The following is a 20,718-nucleotide window of genomic DNA, read 5'->3' as shown; positions in this document are numbered from 1 at the left end:
AAATCAGACCACTCCTTTATATACAAATCTGTATCATAGGGTTAATTATTTCTCTAACAGTTCACAAGTGTATTTAACATGATCTTTTCCCCTCAAAAGCATCTATGATCCCCACATAAATACTCACACAGTATTGAGTATTTTACTGTATTTTTGTTAATAGGCCATTTTAGAGGCATATTGTATGTGCATAATAAATAAGGCATCAGGTCAAGTTCAATGGAAAAAGTTAAAAGATTGTTTTATTAACTAACTTTGATAATTTAACATAAATTTTTGCAGAAACAGTTTGCAGAAATTCAACCAAGCATGGAAGGAAAGACACTTAGAATTTTTTACACACATAACCTCCCTTTTTTTTTTGTATGTACATATTGTATATCAATTAAATGTAATCAACAAATAAAAAATATATTTTTAGAACAACACTCAGATTTTGAAGAACTTGATTATCAGCCTTGTTTTCCTAAATGGTCTTGATTGTGGTTGACCTCTTTTTTTTTTCTTTTTTTTACTGTTTGTTCAAACCAACCTTATTCACAGTCCAACACACATGCCTACAGTGGCTAGTAATAATCAGTGTGCATGCTGTCAAACAATATGGACAATATTATCAACAAAAGTAGAAAAGTTAATTCACATTTCAAACCACACTATCCTCTACTAATTTGAAATATTCACATCTAAGAATAATAAAAAGAGGGAATCAGCATTTGTTAATTCTTCACGCTACGAAAATTAATTTGCCATAATGAAACAATTTGCAAGTAGCAATCTTTCCCAACCACAGGCAGACTCAGTCAATCAGTCAGTCAGTCCAAGAGATAAAAAAAAAAAAAGCCTGTTCAATTGATTGTATATTTTTTTAACAGCAGTCTGGTGCCCTTTTGTTTTTGTTTAGTCTCAAATCATTCCATTTTACTAGCTGTTTTTAAGGTCCGCACAATAGAGTTAATCAGCCCTTTTCTGAGAATCTCAAGATGAAGCTGCAAATTAGACATATATCCCATGGGTGATTCTCTCACCACCTGTCAACCTCTGCACATCAGCAGTCAGAGGCTGGTGGGTTTGAGGCTAAATAATTCCTGCGCTATAATCAGTCACTCCGGCAGATGGGTTGACCCGGTGGGAGGCAGAGGAAGCGGAGCCGGATGAGCCAAACTGCTCACTAAAAAAAATAACTGGTCCAACTGAGCAGCTCGATCTTGTTGATCTGGTCTAACTCAACCCTGATAACAGAAAAACACAGCATTAAAGAAATCATTGCAACTGATACAGACAGAAAGTGTAGTTCTTTTTAGATGAGTTGTTAAATAGTGCATTCCTAAACAGCTGGTTCAATGCACAAGGAGCATTATTTGGTTGTAACAGAAATTGTCAAATGCATCACGACGGCTATTAGGGCCACATATAAATATATTTTTTTAGAGGTTGGGGGCAATATTCAGAGAAAAAAACTTTCCTATTTATCACTTTATAAAGTCGCAAAGTTGAGACTTTATAACGTGGCAAATTTGCAAGAAAAACCTCAGAAATTTACGACAAATATACGTAGCTATAGTCTGATGTGAGGATTCGTTGGTGGTTAATGGGACAAAAAATATATATATAAAATTAAAAGGCAGGATGGAGACGGATTCATTCTTAATTTAAACTTTACTCGTCATACATGGCAGCTAGGCGACAACACTTTCCCGATCCTCTATCAGCTGACTAACACTAACCAATCAGAAGCTAGCATACTTTAGGTAAATGGAAGTGAATGACGGAGAGCAGCAGATTCGACACATCAACTTAGCTACTTGTACAAAAAAATTAAAAAAATTATGAATGTGTAAATCATAATTATTGAATTAGTCTCATTTGATATAGAGGTTGGCAAATTATCCATCAAATATATGCAAATTACGTCATTTACACACAAAAAACACTGGTACACCGGGGCGCAATCTGGTTGGCAGTAATGTGGTTGGCAGTGCAGCTATTGCTGAATTTCCCCATCTGCGCGTGCTTAGTGGATTCTACGCTCCCGGATTGCTCCATTTATACTAGTTAGCGCTGCGCAAAAGCTACGCAAACCTTTAGTGGATCTGGCCCTTAGTTTTTTCAGTTTTCTTGGACTCTGGGCTGGGCTCAAAGCTGGCCTTTTTTTTCTTCTTCAGTTTCCTTCCCAACTGCGTTGTACACTAACACTAAATGTCAGCGGGGATGAGCATGACTTCACCCTGTTCCACTCCACACCTTCCCACCCCCGATAGAAATCCTACTTCTTCTTTTTTTTTCTTTTTTTTATAAGAGCTCAGTATTGTTCATTCGGTAATGTCATCATCATTGCTCTTTTTTTATTTTTTATTATTATTTTGTATGTGGGTGAGTATGTGTATGTGCGTGCGTGCGTGCGTGCGAGTGTGTGTTAGTTCACCAAAAACCTATTAAAAAAATCCCATACCGTTCACCTAAACCGAACACCGCCGTCAGGAGACCCCACCCCAACACGGCCCGCGTCCCCAACCCAACGCAGCAGGACGGGGCACTGCAGGCCCGCCAGGCACCCCGCCAGGCACCCCACCGGTCCACAGCCCGCGCTCCCCCCGCCCCCCATCCACCCCAACCCAGCCCCAGCCGCCCCCAGGCCCCCAAGCCCCCAGACACCCCCCCCCAGCCTTTTTGTCTAAAATATTAAAATAACCTTATTACATTTTTTGTCATACCCAAATCTACAATGCTGACATTGAAAATAATGGACTTGAATAAAAAGAATGATAATATTGTCATTCATTCTTGAACATAAGTTGTTAATTTAAGAAAAACTCAGATTTCATGGGTGCAAAAGTATGTGAACCTCTCACTTAATCAGACATTGCACCTCCTTTAGCAATGAGAACTTCATCCAAACACTTTCTATAGTGATTTATCAGTCTTTCACACCTACTTTGGGGTAATTTTTGCCACTCTTCCTTGCAAAATGCAGCCAATTGAGAGAGGTTGGATGGGCGTCTAACATAAACCCGCTTCAGGTCCCGCCACAGTATTTTGAAAGAATTTAAGTCAGGATTTTGACTGGGCACATCAAGAACATAAATCTTGTTGTTCTTCAGATATTCCCTTGGTTGTATTGCTGGAATGCTTTGGATTATTATCTTGTTGCATGATCCATCGTCGACCAGGCTGTAACTTCACAAAGGACGGCTTCAGGTTATGTTCCAGGATTTCACAATATTCCTCTGAATTCATGATTCCCTGGATTATGTGGAGTTGTCCAGGTCATGAGGATGAAAAGCCAGCCCAGAACTTAACATTCTCATCACTCTGCTTCACTGTCGGGAGAAGGTTATTTTGCTGGTATGCACTGTTGACTTTTCACCAAACATGACTGTTTTAGTTGTGACCAAACAACAATCTGTCCACAGAAGGGACTTCCAAAAAGCTTCAGGTTTGTCCAGGTACTCTCTGGCAAAGCTGAGATGTGCAGCTTTGATCTTTTTTTGTGAGCAGAGGCTTCTACCTAGCAAGCCTTACATTAAAGCTTTGTTGATTGACTTTTCTTCTGACTGTTGAAGCATGCACATGTGTCCCAGATGCAGCAAAAGAGGTCTGCAAATCCTTTGATGTGATGTTCGAGTTGGCTTTTTACCTAAATTATCATTTTTCTTGTGGTTCTTGCTGATAGTTTAGATCATAGGTGTCAAACTGTGGTCATTGAGGTCCTGCAGGTTTTGGAGGTTTCCCTCTTCCAACACAAGCTGATTCCAATCAGCAGGATCGTTATCAGGCTTATGCAGAGCTTGCTGATGAGCTGATCATATATCAGCTGTGTTGGAGAACGGAAACATCCAAAACCTGCAGACTACGGCCCTCCAGGACCGGAGTTTGACACCTATGGTTTAGATGGTCGTCCACTTCTAGGCAGGATTGTAGAAATGTTCAGTGTTCTCTAGTTGCAGATGATCTGCTTTACAGTGGAATGATGAAGCTAATTTTTTTTTAGATGACTTTATAGCTTTCCTCAGACAGATGTGCTGTCACTACCCACTTCCTGAGGTCCCCTGAGATTTCTCTTCCTCTCAGCATGACTGACCTGTATGGATTCACCTGGGTAAGACTAAAGTGACGTGGTTTAGTCTCTGTTTCAGTTAGTGATGCATAATTTCTTTGCTAAACCTCTCATTTCATTGGTCCATTTCAGTGGTTAGTTTACCTACCAATGTGTCCTACCTGATCCTACTTGACTGCTTGTTTTAAGCAATGCAGCTCAGGGAGGGTTCACTTACTTTTGCACTTACATGAATTGACCAAAAAGTATTTTTAATTAAGTTTGGACTACACAGTTGATAAAAAAAAACAAAAAAAACAATGCATTGAATTGATAAACCTACACCTGTTGTTTCATATAAATTGAAATATGAAACAATTGAACAACAAAATCAGGTTGAAACAATTGGAAAGTCCAAATTGCTCAAAACGTTTGAGTAGCACTGTATGTATGTATGTATGTGTGTGTGTGTGTGTGGGGGGGGGGGGGGGGGGGTCATGCAATAACCAAAACTGCATTAATCTAACTCACTAAATGTGCCGATGATAAATACATAAGGTGTCAATGTAGCCCAAGTAGATTTCAAATCTGTGGGAAACACTGTGTAATTATAATTTATAACATATGTATACACAATTTTCTAAGACAACATGTATGTCATGCTTGTGCAGCATTCCAGATATAACATGCTGAAATGACCACATAATCAGGGTGCACATCTTACAAACATGCATAACAGGGCAAATTTTGGATAAAATAGACAATACTATGCAAAACTCACATCACAAAACGAACAAATGGAATTAAAAAACAAAAGAACTCACAGGAAATCTGTCAGGACAAGAAGCAAAAGAGTAGCAGTCAATGAATATCAGGATTTCAAAAGTGCTGACATTATGTAATAGGGTCATTCCGTGCCATGTCATAAATTTTCTGAAAATCTTCCAACCTGACCATACGAAGATACACTTGTTGATAGGAAAAATCCAAAATATTAGGTCTCTAATGTCAATAGTTTTTTCATGAAAATTTTAATTGAATGAAGGGTAGTTTATAGACGTTTTTTGGCATAATACGCTGAAAAGCCACAATAAACGGCAATATCTAGAAAACTGTCACAAATATCAAATTGTTGTTAAAAAATATAAAATTGTGAGGGTGTTTTGCCTCATTTTGACACAGATTATATATTTTTCCCGATATTGGTGTGGTTTATTATTAATAATCCAATAATTAATTAATCATAATTAATAATTAATTGCTCATTAATTATCCAACTGATTGTATAATAGGTCGTTGGCATTTGATGAAATGACATGGAATGACCGATAGTTCTTCTTACTTTGGTACTTGTATTCCTCCTGCCATTCCTCCTGTTATCCCTGCTGCATTTGCTCCAGCTGCTGAGGAAGCCTTTCGAATTAGCTGGTACTGCATTTCAGCAGCAGCGGCGCTTGAGTAGGACAGTGCTTTACCAAGAGGTGGGTGTTGTGGGGAGTGAGAAGGGTTCTTTGCGGAAGATGACGACAAGTCCAAAGGGGTATCTGTAGAGAATGTGTGGTGTGGGTAGGGATGGTGGGCCAGGTGAGGAGCAATGAAACGAGAAATGTGGGAGGTAGAGGTGGAATGGTGGTGATGATGATTGGAGTGATGATGATTATGATGATTATGATGATGATGATAATGGGAGTGATGGTGGTGGTGATGTTGTGGTGGATTCTGAGCAGGGGAAGGGGGTGGCACAGACATTTGACAGAAAGGCAAAAGGCGATTGCTTCGCTGTGGTTCCACCAACAGATGCTCCCTCTCGGGAGGAGAGGAGCATGTGGAAGAGATTGACCGATGAAGGAGAGGGTGATGGTATTTGGGAGACTGGGAATGCAGTTCAGCATCTCTTGGTTTCGACGAATGGAAAGAGGAGATGTAGCCACCTGCCGCTGGAGAGCAGGGTGTCCCAGACGAAACCTCAGGAATTTTTGATCCTGCTAACACCCTTTTGTCAAAACCATCATCTCTAGCCATTAAACTGTCATCTGACAGGCTTCCGTTAGGAGCTGGATGGGGAGGTGGAGGAGTTTGATTTTCTAAGCTCTTAAAGATGCTTGAGGTAGTGGTTGTTTCAGAGATCTGGGCAGTACATGCTGAGGTTTGCATAGAACCAGAGCATTGTGAAGGCACTCCTGACAGGACAGCAGGGTCAGAAAATGAGGGGTACGAATGCCCCGTGAGAGAGTAGCTAGGAATGCTTCCTCCTCCAACATCTCTTCTCTCCCCTCCAGCTATCCCCCCCGCTTTGTTAGAATAAGTTTCCCTCAGGTCCAGGCTAGGTTGTGAGCGGAACCCAGGTTGATGGCTAGATTGAACCAGGGAGGAAGATGAGGAGGAGGAATCCCTACTACTGGCATCCCTCTCCACTTGACTTAACTAAAGAACAAAAGAAGAGAAAGAGAAGGATGGTGAAGAAGCCATTTCCATGACACAGATATAAATAATGGCAGTCAGCATTTGGGCTGATCATTCAGTTCAGTGTTTTTTTTACTGGAGGTCAAAAACACAAAGATTTAACATTGCTCTCAATTATGAATGTAAAAGTTAAAAAAAAAAAAACTTTGGTTTTCATGTTTTTTCCTGTAGGTAAGAGCCCAGCACTGAACTCTCCACATCACAGTCCAACAGTACCACATCATCTGCAAAAAGCAGATGCAATGCGGAGTGAGGCACAGAAAATGGTCCACTCTGACTCAATGTTTAGTCAAAGTGACAGTCAGCTTTATTGTCAATTTCACATGTGCTTATTGTGCTGGACATACAAAGTAATGGAAATTTAGTTCCTCGCATTCCCAGGTGTCTTCAGGACATTAAAAAAAAAAAAAAAGGCAAGACATAGTCAGCAGTAAGTGCACAGGCACAATATGAAGAGGAGTATAAAAATAAACATAACTAATTCAACATGGTGTTGGTTATGGACAAATCATGCCATTGTGAATTAATAGTGAATTTTTGGTGTCAAATGTTTGAATTTGGTGAAAATTTTGAATTTTTGGAGTGAGAAAAATAGCCCTCGAATGGCATAAATTTTTGGAATGTGTTGAAATTGCAATTGTGTGACCTCGCAGCGGTCGTTGCTCGGGTCCTAAGAATGATAAACAATAGCATAATAACATGTGTGAAGGCCTCTCCATGCATTTCATGTGCCCCTCTCCCCCAAAGACTGAGGTCTGGGGATAGGTCTGTCAACGACCCCCTCTGGTAATAGCATCGGGTCAAACAGTCATTTAAATCTACACAGCATTAGCGCATTACCTGGTTTGCATAAGCATAGGTTAGTGGAGTGCGGTTCTGTCCAGGACTGCAGGCAGGTCTGTATTTATACATGGTTGGAGTAGGAGGTGTTTTGTTTAGTAGATTGCAATCTACAGAGAAATGGAGAAGAAAAAAACATGTTACAAAAAAAATGCGGAGGGGGGGGGGGGGGGGTGGGTTCTAACTATTTCTTTGTATAACAAAAAATACTTGTTCCTCTTGTTGGACAAAATTGTTGGTAACCCCGTGTTGATGAAAGAAAACCCCACAATGGTACCTGACCTCACTTGAAACTTACCATAGCAACAATATAAACAAAATTACAAAATCAGCCATTACCTTTGAATTGCCGTTAAAGAGATTTGTTTAAAAAAAAAAGGGAAAAAAAGGGGAAGAAAAGGAAACAGCACTAAACAAAAGTGTTGGTACTCATAACTTAAGATTTTGTTTTACAACCTTTTGAGGCAATCATTGCAATAAAACAACTACTGTAACGCTGGACCTGTCAACATATATTCTGATATTTTTGTTTTATCTTATTTTATATATTTTTACCTTTTACTTTAATGTTTATACTATGTCATTTTAATGCTACTTGTTTATGTCTTATGGCACCAGTCACCGAGACAAATTAGCAGTAATGTAAAATTTATTAATTTACATGACAATAAAACCGATTCTGATTCTGATATTTTGGCTCACTCTTCGTGAGCAAACTGCTCCAATTGTCTCAAGTTGAAGAGTCTTCTCCAGATTCAGCACCTTCCACAGATGTTCAATGGGATTTAGATCTGGGCTCATAAAAGGCAGTTCACCAGAAGAAATTAATCAAATGTTTTATAACTATTATCACAACCTATACTCAGAAACTAATAAGCCTAACCCAGAGCATATTGAGGCATTCCTCAGTAGCTTAAATATACCTCAGTTACTGACTACTGAATACTGAACAACTACTGAATATAAAGATATGTTAGATGCACCACTTACTATAAACGAGTTGTACAGTGCTCTAGATAGTATGCCAAATGGCAAAGCACCTGGCCCGGATGGTTATCCGGCTATATTTTTTAAGCACTTCTGGTTAATGCTTGCTCCACTATTCTTAAGAGTAGTAACATAAATTAAAACTAATGGTCACATACGCCCACACATGAATACAGCAGCAATTAAATTTTTATTAAAGCCAGAAAAATACCCCACCCTTCCATCAAGTTACCATCTGATTTCACTAATTAACACTGATATTAAAAATTATCACTAAGGCTTTCACATCTAGACTAGAGACAGTAATCCCGACAATCATTCATAGCGACCAAACAGGCTTTATTAAAGATCGTCAATCTACTAATAATATTAGGAGGCTCTTTAACCTTATTAGCATGTCACAGCGGCATGATAAAAAGGCAGTTATTATATCATTAGATGCAGAAAAAGCTTTCGACAAAGTTAACTGGTCCTTCCTCTTTGCTGTTTTAAATACATTTGGCTTTGGGAAGTCATTTATTCACTGGGTGTCAGTATTATATGATTCTCCTAAAGCTACAGTTACTACTAATGGGATTATATCTCAGAGTTTTACTCTACAGAGAGGCACAAGACAGGGATGCCCACTGTCGCCTTTATTATTTGCAATATTTATTGAACCGCTTGCATTAGCCATACGCCAGGAAAGAAGGATTCAAGGAATTCACTCTGGGGTAACAGAACATAAAATGTATCTATATGCCGATGATATTTTACTTTATTTAGAAAACCCTGCTATTTCGTTAGGGGAAGTATTTAACTTAATAACTAAATTCTCACAGTTATCAGATATTAACTGGACAAAATCAACACTTCTACCTATTACAGAAAATTCATGGAACTCTGCAAGCCAGGACCCACACTACTCATTTCCTATAGGTAATTAAAAATATTTAGGCATAAAAATCTCATCTAAACAAACTGATTTAATTAATTTAAACTTTACTCCACTTCTGGATAGCATTTATAGTGACTTGTAGCGCTGGAATAATCTTCCTATTTCTCTAATAGGACGAATAGCCACTATTAAAATGAAAGTTTTACCCAAAATAAAATATTTTTTCTCAATGATACCATTTAAACCTGCGGCTAACTGGTTCCAGTTGTTGGATTCAGCCGTTACAAAATTTTACTGGAATAAAAAAAAAGCAAAGATTAGTCTATCTACTCTTCAGAAAAAAAAATCCAAAGGAGGTCGAGAGGCACCAAATTTTATGCACTACTATATAGCTAACCAGCTACAATATATCATTTTATGGGCACAACCCAACAGAGTTACTAACTGTTGGCTGGAACTAGAACAGCAGGATTGTAATAACCTCAGACTTCTAGATTTACTCTTTATTACAACATCGATTAAGCGACATAATTGTTTTAAAAACCCAATGATCTCCGCCACCCTGACTGCCTGGTGGAAGGCACTAGAAATGACAAAAGCCCAAGTGGAGCCCTGTGGGCTTTCTCCCCTATGGCATAACCCCGACTTTCAACTTAACAACCAATCGTTTTATTTAGGTGTGTGGCAGCAGAAAGGAATTATACATCTCCACCATCTCTTCTCAGATAATATGTTTATATCATATACATCCTTGCTCCAAAAATACAAAATTAAAAACGGAATTTTTTACATTATCTGCAAGTTAAAAGTATGATAAAGAAACAAATTCCAACACTTCAGGGTACGCTCCAGCCGCCTGTTTTAGCTAAAGATATTACCAAGCTTTCTCCGACAACAAAAAAACTCTCAAAAATATATAAGTTACTTTCATATACTGATAAAACGTCTTTACCCATCTCGAAATGGAAAACAGACTTGTCTATAGCTCCGGAATCTGACTTTTGGATTCAAGTTTGTAAAAACGTTTTTAAAATGACAAAACACACAAATTTACAACTTATCCAATATAAAATTATTTATAGAACATACATTACTCAATATAAGATGAAGAAAATGGGACTCTCAGACTCCGACATTTGTCTCCAGTGTTTACAAAACACTACAGACACTTATTTTCATGCTTTATGGTTATGTACTCCGGTTATGTATTTCTGGACTAAAGTCTTAGAAAAGCTTTCCGCTGTCTTGGACTGTAGGATACCATTCTCTCCAAACTTGTGTTTGCTAGGTGACTTAACAACAACTGACTTACCACATAAACAATTTCAATCTACACTTGTAGCCCTTACTATCGCAAAAAAACCAATTCTTGTTAACTGGAAAAATAAACAAACTCTGAATATCGACCAATGGTCTAACCTCCTCATAAATCACATTTTAATGGAAAAAATATCTGCCTCAAATAAAAACCAAATATCAAAATTTATAGAAACATGGTCTACGTATATAGAATATTTTAACCTAAACCTGGTTACTTAATTCTGCTGTTAGCGACAGCCACCGCATCGGGATAACTTACATTGATGTTTCTGTATTTGGCAATTTGTAACTAATGGTTGTGTTTTTATAGTCAGGAACCCAGCTGCTGCCAACAGGATCGAGCAGATGCCCCTCCAATGGGCACTAAGGGTTAATATTCTGATTCACTGCATGCCAGTGGGTTAATTCTATAGGTGCTGTCCCCCCCTGGCTGGGCGTGGGCGGGTCTGCCCCTCTGTTGGCTGCTGGGTGGCGGCTGCGTCTTGGCCGTTCCCTGGGTCTCTTGGGGGGTGCTGCGTTGTGGGGCTCTCCCTGGTGTCCGGGGCGGCGCCGCTCTGGCGCGGTCCGTCGCTCTGGGCCCGGCGACGCGGTTCGGGGCCTGTGGGCCGCCGGGGTGCCCCGTGGTTCCCTCTCCCCTCCCCCTTCCTCCCCCTTGCTGCCTCTCCCTCCTCGCCTCTCCCCGCCCGTCCTCCGCCTTCCTGTCCCTTCTCCCTCGTCACCCTTCCTCCTCCTCTCCCCCTCTCTCTGCGGCCCTGCCGCTGCCCCTTGCCCTTCTTGTCGTCTCCTTCCCCCCTCCCTTCCCCCTCCCCTGTATGCCTTCCTTCCCCTCCCCTGGGCCGGGGGCTCCATCTGTGGCCTGGGTCTCGGCGCTCTGGGGGCCGGGGGGGTGGGTGGGTTTGGGGTTGTGCCCGCCCCGCTCCGGTGGACCTCCTGGCACCTCGGTCGGGCCCCAGTATCCGGGGGGCGAGCCCTATCGCCCCGCCGGGCTGGTCCCATATGCCCGCCGGGGTCCCGGTGGGGTGGGTGGGGGTTTGGTGGTTTGGTGCGCCTCCTGCCCCCGCCCGGTTGGGGGGGGCCCCGCTGGTCGCTCCTCTTAACTCACTGCACTAGGTTTGCACAATACACTTTGGGGTGGGGTCGGGGGGGCGGCTTTGTTGAAGGGGGGGGGTCCTGGGGGTGGGGGGGTGTCTTGGGGCTTGGGGGCCTGGGGGCGGCTGGGGCTGGGTTGGGGTGGATGGCGGGGGTGGATGAAGGGCGGGGGGGTCGTTGGGGGAGCGGGGGCTGTGGACCGGTGGGGGGCACTCCTGGCTTCCGGGTTTGCTCTCCGGCCGGTGGCCCCTGCGGGGCCCGGGGGTTGTGCCTTGGTCCTGCCGCCGCCTGGGGGGCCCTGGGGTGTTGTGCTTTCTCTGACCTGGCCGGTGTCGACGGCTCCCCTCTTTGGTGGAGGTTTTCATGCATGCCAGATCCACCACACCAGCATCTACCAAAATTCAAACACAATCTGCTTCTTCCTCTGGTCGTTGAATCGGTGGAGGCTGATGTCCGTGGATCTCACTCTGCTTCGTTTGTCCTTCCTTCCTTTCCTCAGTCTCTCCTTTGGTCTCTTGAGGTCTCCCTGATTTGTTGGGAGTTTCTGGGGTTGGTGAAGAACTTTGGTTGGTGGCCCGGTAGGTGGTGTCTGGTCGGTGCTGGATTTCACTTTCCTCTGTTGTCTTTGGTCCTTCTTCAGGTCTCCTGACGGCGGTGTTCGGTTTAGGTGAACGGTATGGGATTTTTTTAATAGGTTTTTGGTGAACTAACGAATACACGCACGCACACGCACACATACATATACTCACCCACATACAAAAAAAAAGAAAAAAAAGAGCAATGATGATGACATTACCGAATGAATAATACTGAGCTCTTTAAAAGAAAAAAAAAAGGCAGTTCAGAATATCCATCCAGCCATCATGCAGCTTTAGCAGGGAAGCCCAGACTTGCCTCTCCCCAGCCACTTCAACCAGCTCCTCCGGCGGGATCCCAAGGCGTTCCCAGGCCAGTCTCTCCAGCGTGTCCTGAATCGTCCCCAGGGCCTCCTGCCAGTGGGACGGAACACCTCTCCAGGGAGGCGTCCAGGAGGCATCCGAACCAGATGCCCGAGCCACCTCATCTGGCTCCTCTCAACACGGAGGAGTAGCGGCTCGACCCTGAGTCCCTCCCGGATGACTGAGCTTCTCACTCTATCTCTAAGGGAGAGCCCAGACACCCTGCGGAGGAAACTCATTTCGGCCGCTTGTATCCGGGATCTTGTTCTTGTTCTTCACCTATGGTCACGACCCACAGCTCGTGACCATAAGTGAGGTTAGGACCGTAGAGCGACCGATATATCGAGAGCTTCGCCTTTTGACTCAGCTCCTTCTTCACCACAACGGACCAGTACAAAGTCCACACACAAACAGACAAAAAGCATGGCTCAAAAAGACTCCTATGACGATGAACAAATTTGGATCGCGGTTTCCCTTGCCCGGACGCAGGTCACCAGGGTGCGCCCCCCTGAAGCCAGGCCTGGAGGCGGGGCTCGAAGGCGTGCGTCTGTTGGCCGGGCCTTAACCATGGGGCCCGGACGGGCACAGCCCGAAAAGGCAATGTGGGTCCCCCTTGCCATGGGCTCACCACCTGTGAGAGGGGCCAAAGGGGTCGGTGCGCAGTGAGCTGGGCGGCAGCTCAAGGCGGGAGACCTTGGCGGTCCGACCCCCGGCTACTGAAGCTAGCTCTGGGAACATGGAATGTCACTTCAGAATAGTCCATGATATTCTTTTACCCATTCTTGGGTGTTTTTGGCTGTGTGTTTTGGGGTCGTTATCCTTTTGGAAGACCCATCATCTGCGACTGAGACCAACACTAGATCAATTAAAGGAAACACCTGAGTTAGACATGTTCTTCTGGTCAAACTCTTTTCAATCTCTTATAGAGGCAGCATCATTTTTGTACAGGCCTGTTTCCAGAGGTGGGCATTCCATCAATATTGACGTAAGGTCCGTCAATGACGGCCGCCCAAATTTTACGACTTCCGATGTTGGATTGGTGTATCGAGGCCTGGGAGGCAAATATAGACTGTACCGTAAATCCCCTCAAAATAAAGGTGGAATTCTACAATTAAACCACATCTTGTCTATTTCATTTGAAATCCAGTGTGGTGGTGTTTAGAATCTGAATGAAGAGATGACTAAGGTAGAGATAGACTGATTATCGTCCGGGCCGATTCTCGACGGCGATATTTAGCATTTTTATGAACATAGGCATCTGCCTTTTTTTTGTTTTGACGGCCGATAAATTAAAAAGTTATTCTTGCTCGAACGTGCGCTTTTCTCCTCCGTCTGTTCTGAGTCAGTGACTGTTGACTTCCTGCAGCATTGGCCTGCCCACAGCACCATCTGATTGGTTGCTCGTGAACTGCTAACAGCAAATAAACAGTGAAAACTCGACTTCTCTACTCTAACATGCAGAAGAGAAAATCGAATGCAGACGGGTCTGTATGGAGAGAAATTTGTCTTTATTTTCAAACAAAAAAGGGATTTTAAATTTAAACAAAAATTTTATCCAAAAAGATATTTGAGAATTTAAAAAAAATTGCAAACAAATATAATGGGTTCGTATATATATACTTTTTAACTTTTGCTAAGTTTTTAAGTTTTGTTTGCAAGTCCAGACCTTTGGTTGCAAATCTATTTTGTAGTTGTAAGTATTTTTCTGTCTTGTGTGGGTCCTCCGCTTAACCGATGTTAGCAAGGGGATCTGGCCGGAAGACCTGCACGGTCAGCACTTCCGCATTCCAGTTGCAATGTTTACAAACGTGCACTGTCTGAAATGAAGTGTCACACAGGAAGTGGTGGGATACACTTCAAAATAAAAGTGTTACACTTTAATAATAAGGAAGTGGTGGTACAGTTTTGAAAATAAAAGTGAATGCACTCACGTTGTAAACGCACATTAACTACGCTTACTAAGGGCACTTTCCCCCCCGTTTGTGACCATTAAGCAGACGAAACGTAAAGTAATGTGATCATGTTTAAAACCCACGTTTAATCAGTTACTGCATAGGACGGTATGCAGCTGCTCCTGAAATCACTATGAGTGTAACTCGTATATAACATCTGGCTACTTTTAACTATATTGGCTACTACATAAATGATTAAAAACCACATCATATAAAATAGCAATGTATTAAATCAACCAGCAGTCTGCTAAATGCATTTTGCACGGCGCTGCTTGTATTCATTATACTTGAGCATTAATGAAATTATTGAATATGAAAGGTGAGCTATATAGGCCTACTGTATATAGGTCATAGATTCCCCATGGTTAATGGTTATAAAAACTGCATTGTTTTTATTCAACTATGTGTACTATTGTTCATTCAAAAAGACACGTTCAAAAAGTGTAATGGTTAAAAATTTTATTTGCCATATTTATTTGACTGTAAACCATGTACCACCCAATGTCGACAATCTTTTCATAGAATCTGATTAAGTAATCCACTTAAGAAAAAGTGGTAACATCAAAGTTCTCCTTGTGTTCAAGTCAAGTTTATTTATAGAGCACATTTAGGGTGACATCAGTCGATCAAAGTGCTTTACACAGGTTAAAAAAACTATTAAAGCACATAAAACGACAGTTACGTATGCCAGTTGGCGGTGCTGAAACAGCACGGACATCCCCCAGGCGCATGCGTCATTGGAGATAAAATTCATAAAAGGACATTTCAAGGGTTCTGGCTGACGTGATCCTCATGTATAAAAGAGGATCGCAACCGGAACCCAGTCTCTCAGGACCTTCTCGCGAAAACAACACGAGAGCTCTGAGTGACAAGCAATGCTAGCGGTCATTCGGGACTCATAGAACCGTAGTTACATACGTAACTATCGTTCTATTTTGTCCCTCCCGCCAGGTGGTGGTGCTGAAACAGCACGGAACGCCAAATATCAGTGATGTCACGAAGACCCTGGAAAATGTACCTCACAGAGGGACCTCCGCAGGAGCGCGAACCACACCAGTGGCTGAGGAGAGGTGACATCCAAACTGTAGAATCTGGAGAACGTGCAAGGCGACAACCAGGAAGCAGCCGCACAGACGTCCGCCAAGGACACTCCTTTCAGAACGGCCCATGACGTAGACACACTCCTAGCGGAGTGACTGTGCACCCCAGGAGGAGGGGGACGACCAAATCATATCCCCGATCCAATTGGAGAGGCGTTGCTTGGAAACAGCAGCTCCTTTATTCGGGCCGTCGTAAGCTGATTGGATGTACGGAAACATGCCGTAGCCTCACAGGACAACAAAGACTTGGAGCGTCATCCCCATCCGTCGACTGCAGAGTAAAACAAGCGAGACGAATAGGGTGATTGGCTTGAAAGCCAGACAAAACTTTGGGGACAAAAGCAGCATTTGGCCACAATGTGACCCCTTCCCCGTCGGGGTGCCAACGAAGGCACTCGGTCGGGGCTAACAGATAGGGCGTGGAGCTCCCCCACTCGCTTAGCGGATGCTATCGCAAGTAGAAACGCCGTCTTACAAAACAGCCAGCGAAGCTCCCCTTCGGTCAATGGCTCGAGAGGGGACATGCACAGGACATGCACAGTGCGTCGAGCACCAATCGAAGGTCCCAGGCGGGGACTCGAGGCGGGTTCCTAGAACGAAGGCGAAGGGCACGCCTGAGGAAGGAGGCCACTAGGCTATGGCAACCCACAGACTTGCCATCCACTGCAACATGGCGGGCCGAAATGGCCACGTAGACCTTTATCGTAGAAAAGGACCCCCCCCCCCCCCCCTTATCGAAAAGGAATTCTAAAACAGTGGGAATAGGGCACGTCACCGGATCCCTCCCGCAGCTTGCACACCACCCCGCAAACAACTTTCACCTGTTAGCATACAGCGAACGAGTGGACGGAGCCCTGGCATTAAGGATCGTATGCTTAACCAAAGATGAGCACTCAGTCAACAATGGGTCTTGACCCTCAGCGGCCAGACACACAGATGGAGCAGACGGGGATCAGGATGCCAAATCCGACCCCACTGTTGGGACAATAGATCCAACCGACTGGGCAGGATCCACGGTTTGGAGGAGCAGAGACTGCGGAGGAGAGGGAACCAAGTCAGGGCTGGCCAAAGAGGGGCCACCAGCAACAACGTGTGACCCTCCAGAAGGACCCTCCTGAAGGGTCAGATGAATAAAGGGGAGAGGTGGGAATGCATATAGCAGGCCTCTTGGACAGGGGTGTGCCAGAGCATCCTGGCCTAGCAGGCTGCTTTGCTTACTCAGGGAAAACCAGAGGGGACAGAGAGTGGACTCCTCGGAGGCAAAAAGATCTACCGTCGCTTTTTCGAAGTGACTACAAATGGCGCTCACCACCTCCGGGTGAAAACGCCAATCTCCCTAAGGCGGACGATGGTGGGAGAGGGAATCCGCTGACTGGTTGACAATGCCCGGGAGAACATGGCCCGCAGGCTGGCAAGACAGGGGCGGTCTATCTGAGAAACCTCCGTGAGGCTCGTAGCAACTGGGCGGATCTCGTCCCGCCCTCATGATTGATGTGATACACAGTGGAGGTGTTATCTGATCATACCAGGACATGGCACCCTGCGGGCCAGATGCACAGCCCGCAGCTCCAGCACATTGATGTGCAGCGACCTGTCCCCTGCAGACCACTGGCCTTGAAAAGTTCTGTGTTGCCAAACTGCACCCTATCCAGTGGGGCTGGCATCGGTGGTGACAACTTCATGACGTGTAGGTACCACACCCAGCGGGACTCCTCCTGACAGAACAGACCGGCGACCCCAAGGTGCGAGAGCACCCATGAACCGACTGGACACTCGGAGACGCCTCCGACGGTCCAGCAGCGAGTCGAGCCGGGAGCGGAGCAGCCACCGTTGCAATGGTCACAGCGACAGCAGGCCTAGTCGTACAAATACCGTCAGGGACATTAACTTGCCCAGCAGACACATAAAAAGGACATAAGGCAGCATCCAATTGGCACGGAAGAGAGAGATGAGGCGTAGCTTTTCATATACCATCTGTAGGGATGGCCGAGTAGTCATGGATGTGGTGTCCAATTACATTACAATGAACAGAGTCTTCTGACAGGGAATGAGAGAGGACTTCTCCAGGTTGACCTTGAGTTGAAGCGACACATGCTGAAGAAGCGTAGACATGTCTTGACGTGCCTGACCGCTGGACGGTGCACATATCAGCCAGTCGTCCAAATAAGGGAGCACCTTCATGCCACTCGAATGCAGGGGTGCAAGGGCTGCCATCACTACATGTGTGAACACTATGGGAGAGAGTGACCGCCCAGATGGGAGTAATTGCCAGTGGCGACCCCTGTAGGCAAAGCGGAGAAACTTCCTGTGCTAAGGACGTGGAAGTAAGCCTCCTTCAGATCGATTGACGTGAACCATTCCCGTCGGGCGATCGTCCTCAACACGGCCGACGTAGTCAGCATGCGGAAGGGCAACACCCTGAGGTAACAGTTGAAACCTCTCAGATCCAGGATAGGGCGTAATCCACCTGTCTTTTTTTAAATGAGGAAGTAGGGGGAGTAGAATCCCCCTGGATGAGCCAAAGGATCCACTGCTTCGATAGCGGACTTGGCGAGGAGGGTCACTAGCTTTTGATCTGGAGTTAGTGCTTTTTCCGGATCGCTGATGACAGTCTCTCCCGGTTGGAGAGAGGGGGCCGGCGTCGGAACTGAATCCTGTACCCACTCAGTGAAAAACAAAGAATAAAAAAAATTAATGTAAATAAAGAGACATGAGTGGAGTAGACAAACGCGAAGGACGACAAACAAGAAGCACCCGAAACAATCCGCAAGAAGACGCCGAAAATGGATGGAAATGAGCACTGCCATTAGCTTGCCGAAGCAGGCAAGCTAATGGCAAATGCTAACACTCTGACACTACAAGAGAGCCTACCTGGCCTAACGAAACTATTTAACGAGTTGAGATGAGAAATAAGAAATGGATTTGTGTCATTCAAGAAGGTTACGGCTGAAAAAAACCCAGATCTGGATACGTTTAAGTTGGAAATAAACAAGCGTCTGGCAGACAACGACAAGGAACTGAAGGATCAAAGAGAATGCTTGGAGGATGCACATGCACGCATTTGCCAAGTTGAGGACTGGAATAGGGAAGTTAAAGATATCCTGCTGAAAACTCTGAAAGAACAAACTGACTGACCTGGTGGGAAGATCACGACGGAATAATCTGCACATATTTTGGAGGGAGCTGAGGGGTCCTCCATGCTCCACTTTGTGGAGGAACTGCTGTGGAAAGAGCTTCCAGCTGAAACACAACTCACACAGGGCGCTAACCGAGCACCAAGATCCGTTATTGTGAACTTTCACCAGTTCAAAACTAAAGAGTCCATAGTCCATACTCAACTTCAGATTATCCGACTCCTGAAGCTATGTTGCTGGCAGTCAAAACACCACAAATATACGGCTCACTGGGATAGCTGTTGGTATGAGTTTTCTTTTCTTTTCTTTTTTTACTCAAAGAAACCTTTGCATTCTCTTCACATACAAGCAGGACTGAGAAAGCAGACGCTATCACAAGTTCTGGTCCTAGTAATGAGTCAAAATTACAGCAGCTGGTCCCCCTACGTTAGGCATGTCTTGGATGTTTGTAGTAGAGATTAAATTTGTGACAATTGGGAATTAAAGTATTTTGTAACAATTTTAATCTGTGATTATTATATTGTTTATTGTTCCTGTTTGTATACTGCAGAAGTCAAGTTGAAAAAGTGGGGGTTCCTGAGTAATGGGGATATCACTTCTGCTACTAATGAACTTTTCTAGATATAACAAGACGAATGTAAATAGTAGCTAAAATAGTAACACAATTTGTCTTCATAACACTGTGGAGAATAAAGGTAATTCAGTTTCAGAAACCAAAATGGATTCCTCCACATTTTGGTCTGATTTATAGATTTACACTAAAGGTTATCAAGTTTGTTCATCTGATTACAGATTGCTCTTGTTTCGGTTCTGAATGTGGAGATGGGATTCAGCTGCTACTCAGTGGAGGGGCAGATCTATTCCAGGAAGATACATGCCTGCCGGCTAGCCAAAAAAAGAAAATGCCCTAAACTAGGGTGACTAATTGTTCTCTTTTGGGAGGACAGACCATTTTCTTACGTCCTGTTCGGGCGTCCGGGGGGTTTATAAATTTGTGTAAATGTCCGGCATTGGCAATTTGAATAAGAGGTGAAGTACACTGTGTAACTGCGACTGGTACCACAATTTCAAGGCCGGGGCAAGTGTCCTCTTTTTTTTTTTTAGGGGGGGTATTGTCACCATACCCCAAACTATTTGCCTTATTACCTTTACTAGTAGTACGTTTTCAAAAATAACTACATTATATATAAAACATGTAACTACTTCTTTGCTTGATTGGTTTGACAATGTTTAATAATGAATAAATAAATAAAAAATAAGTGGCCCTTGCATCTTTCCATTTTTCTGAATGTGGCACCCAGAGGAAGAAGTTTGGTCACCCCCTGCTGTAAAAGAAACAGGTCATGGCAGTTGTATTGCTGGGGAAAAAACCACAGAGGTAATTTGTTTATGAGTGCCATGGCATTGTATAAATGAAATCTTCTTCCTTCTGTTTAATGGTTCTTTTAGAACAGCTATGAAGAGACCTTTGGGGTGTAACCTGTCTACTACTGTGTACTCTAAGTTCCAAGTACTTTAAAACAAGATCTCCCATCACAAACGAGCTCTGGCAAGATGCCGCTATTTTAAAGTGTGCATATCACGTCTCTATGCATTTATGTCATGACATGGCATGCGCAGGCTGGATGTGGCCTGGCTACTTAGATTGAACTGTTTACATGACTCTTGTTGAATGTGAATCCAAATACATTCCATTCAGATTTGGTCTTTTTATTCTGATAGAGGTGTTCATATGAAACATTTTCATTCTGTTTGATCATTCAGTTTCATTCTAATCGGAATACATGGCTCAAGGAGCACATGATATTCCAGAAAGATTTGGATAAAGAATCTAATTATTCTAATACACACATCAGTCATGAAGTTGGCAGAAAACCAGAGGAAGGAAAGATGAAGGACAACCTCTACCAACTCCATGACCAGAGGGAGAAACAAACTCAAACTCTTAAATATTGGTAGATGCTGTTGTGGTGGATATGGAGTGC

The 20,718-nt window shown here is 43.8% G+C and overlaps 1 protein-coding gene across 11 annotated transcripts in view; it reads right to left on the bottom strand.

Moving 5' to 3' along the window:
- Window positions 1-224: 224 nt before the first annotated feature.
- Window positions 225-20,718, bottom strand: part of LOC147170316 (palmitoyltransferase ZDHHC5-A-like) — a 99,676-nt gene continuing 79,182 nt past the window's right edge. For 9 of the 11 annotated variants that reach the window (XM_086082463.1, XM_086082457.1, XM_086082458.1 and 6 more), the window contains 3 exons: window positions 7,337-7,446; window positions 5,376-6,457; window positions 225-1,229 (listed from right to left, as the gene is read on the bottom strand). In XM_086082463.1, the coding sequence (XP_085938589.1) occupies window positions 1,169-1,229; window positions 5,376-6,457; window positions 7,337-7,446 (1,253 nt within the window). In that variant the 3' untranslated portion in view covers window positions 225-1,168. Of the gene's footprint in view, window positions 1,230-4,527; window positions 4,865-5,371; window positions 6,458-7,336; window positions 7,447-20,718 lie in introns of those variants that run through there. The other 2 variants (XM_086082460.1, XM_086082461.1) reach the window with 2 other exon arrangements.

This window comes from Leptonotus elevatus, chromosome 8, assembly GCF_054856555.1.
Source record: "Leptonotus elevatus isolate MCC_2025b chromosome 8, RoL_Lele_1.0, whole genome shotgun sequence".
Taxonomy (NCBI): domain Eukaryota; kingdom Metazoa; phylum Chordata; class Actinopteri; order Syngnathiformes; family Syngnathidae; genus Leptonotus; species Leptonotus elevatus.
The sequence above is the reverse complement of the archived record's forward strand: the minus strand, read 5'-3'. Positions and strand labels throughout refer to the sequence as shown.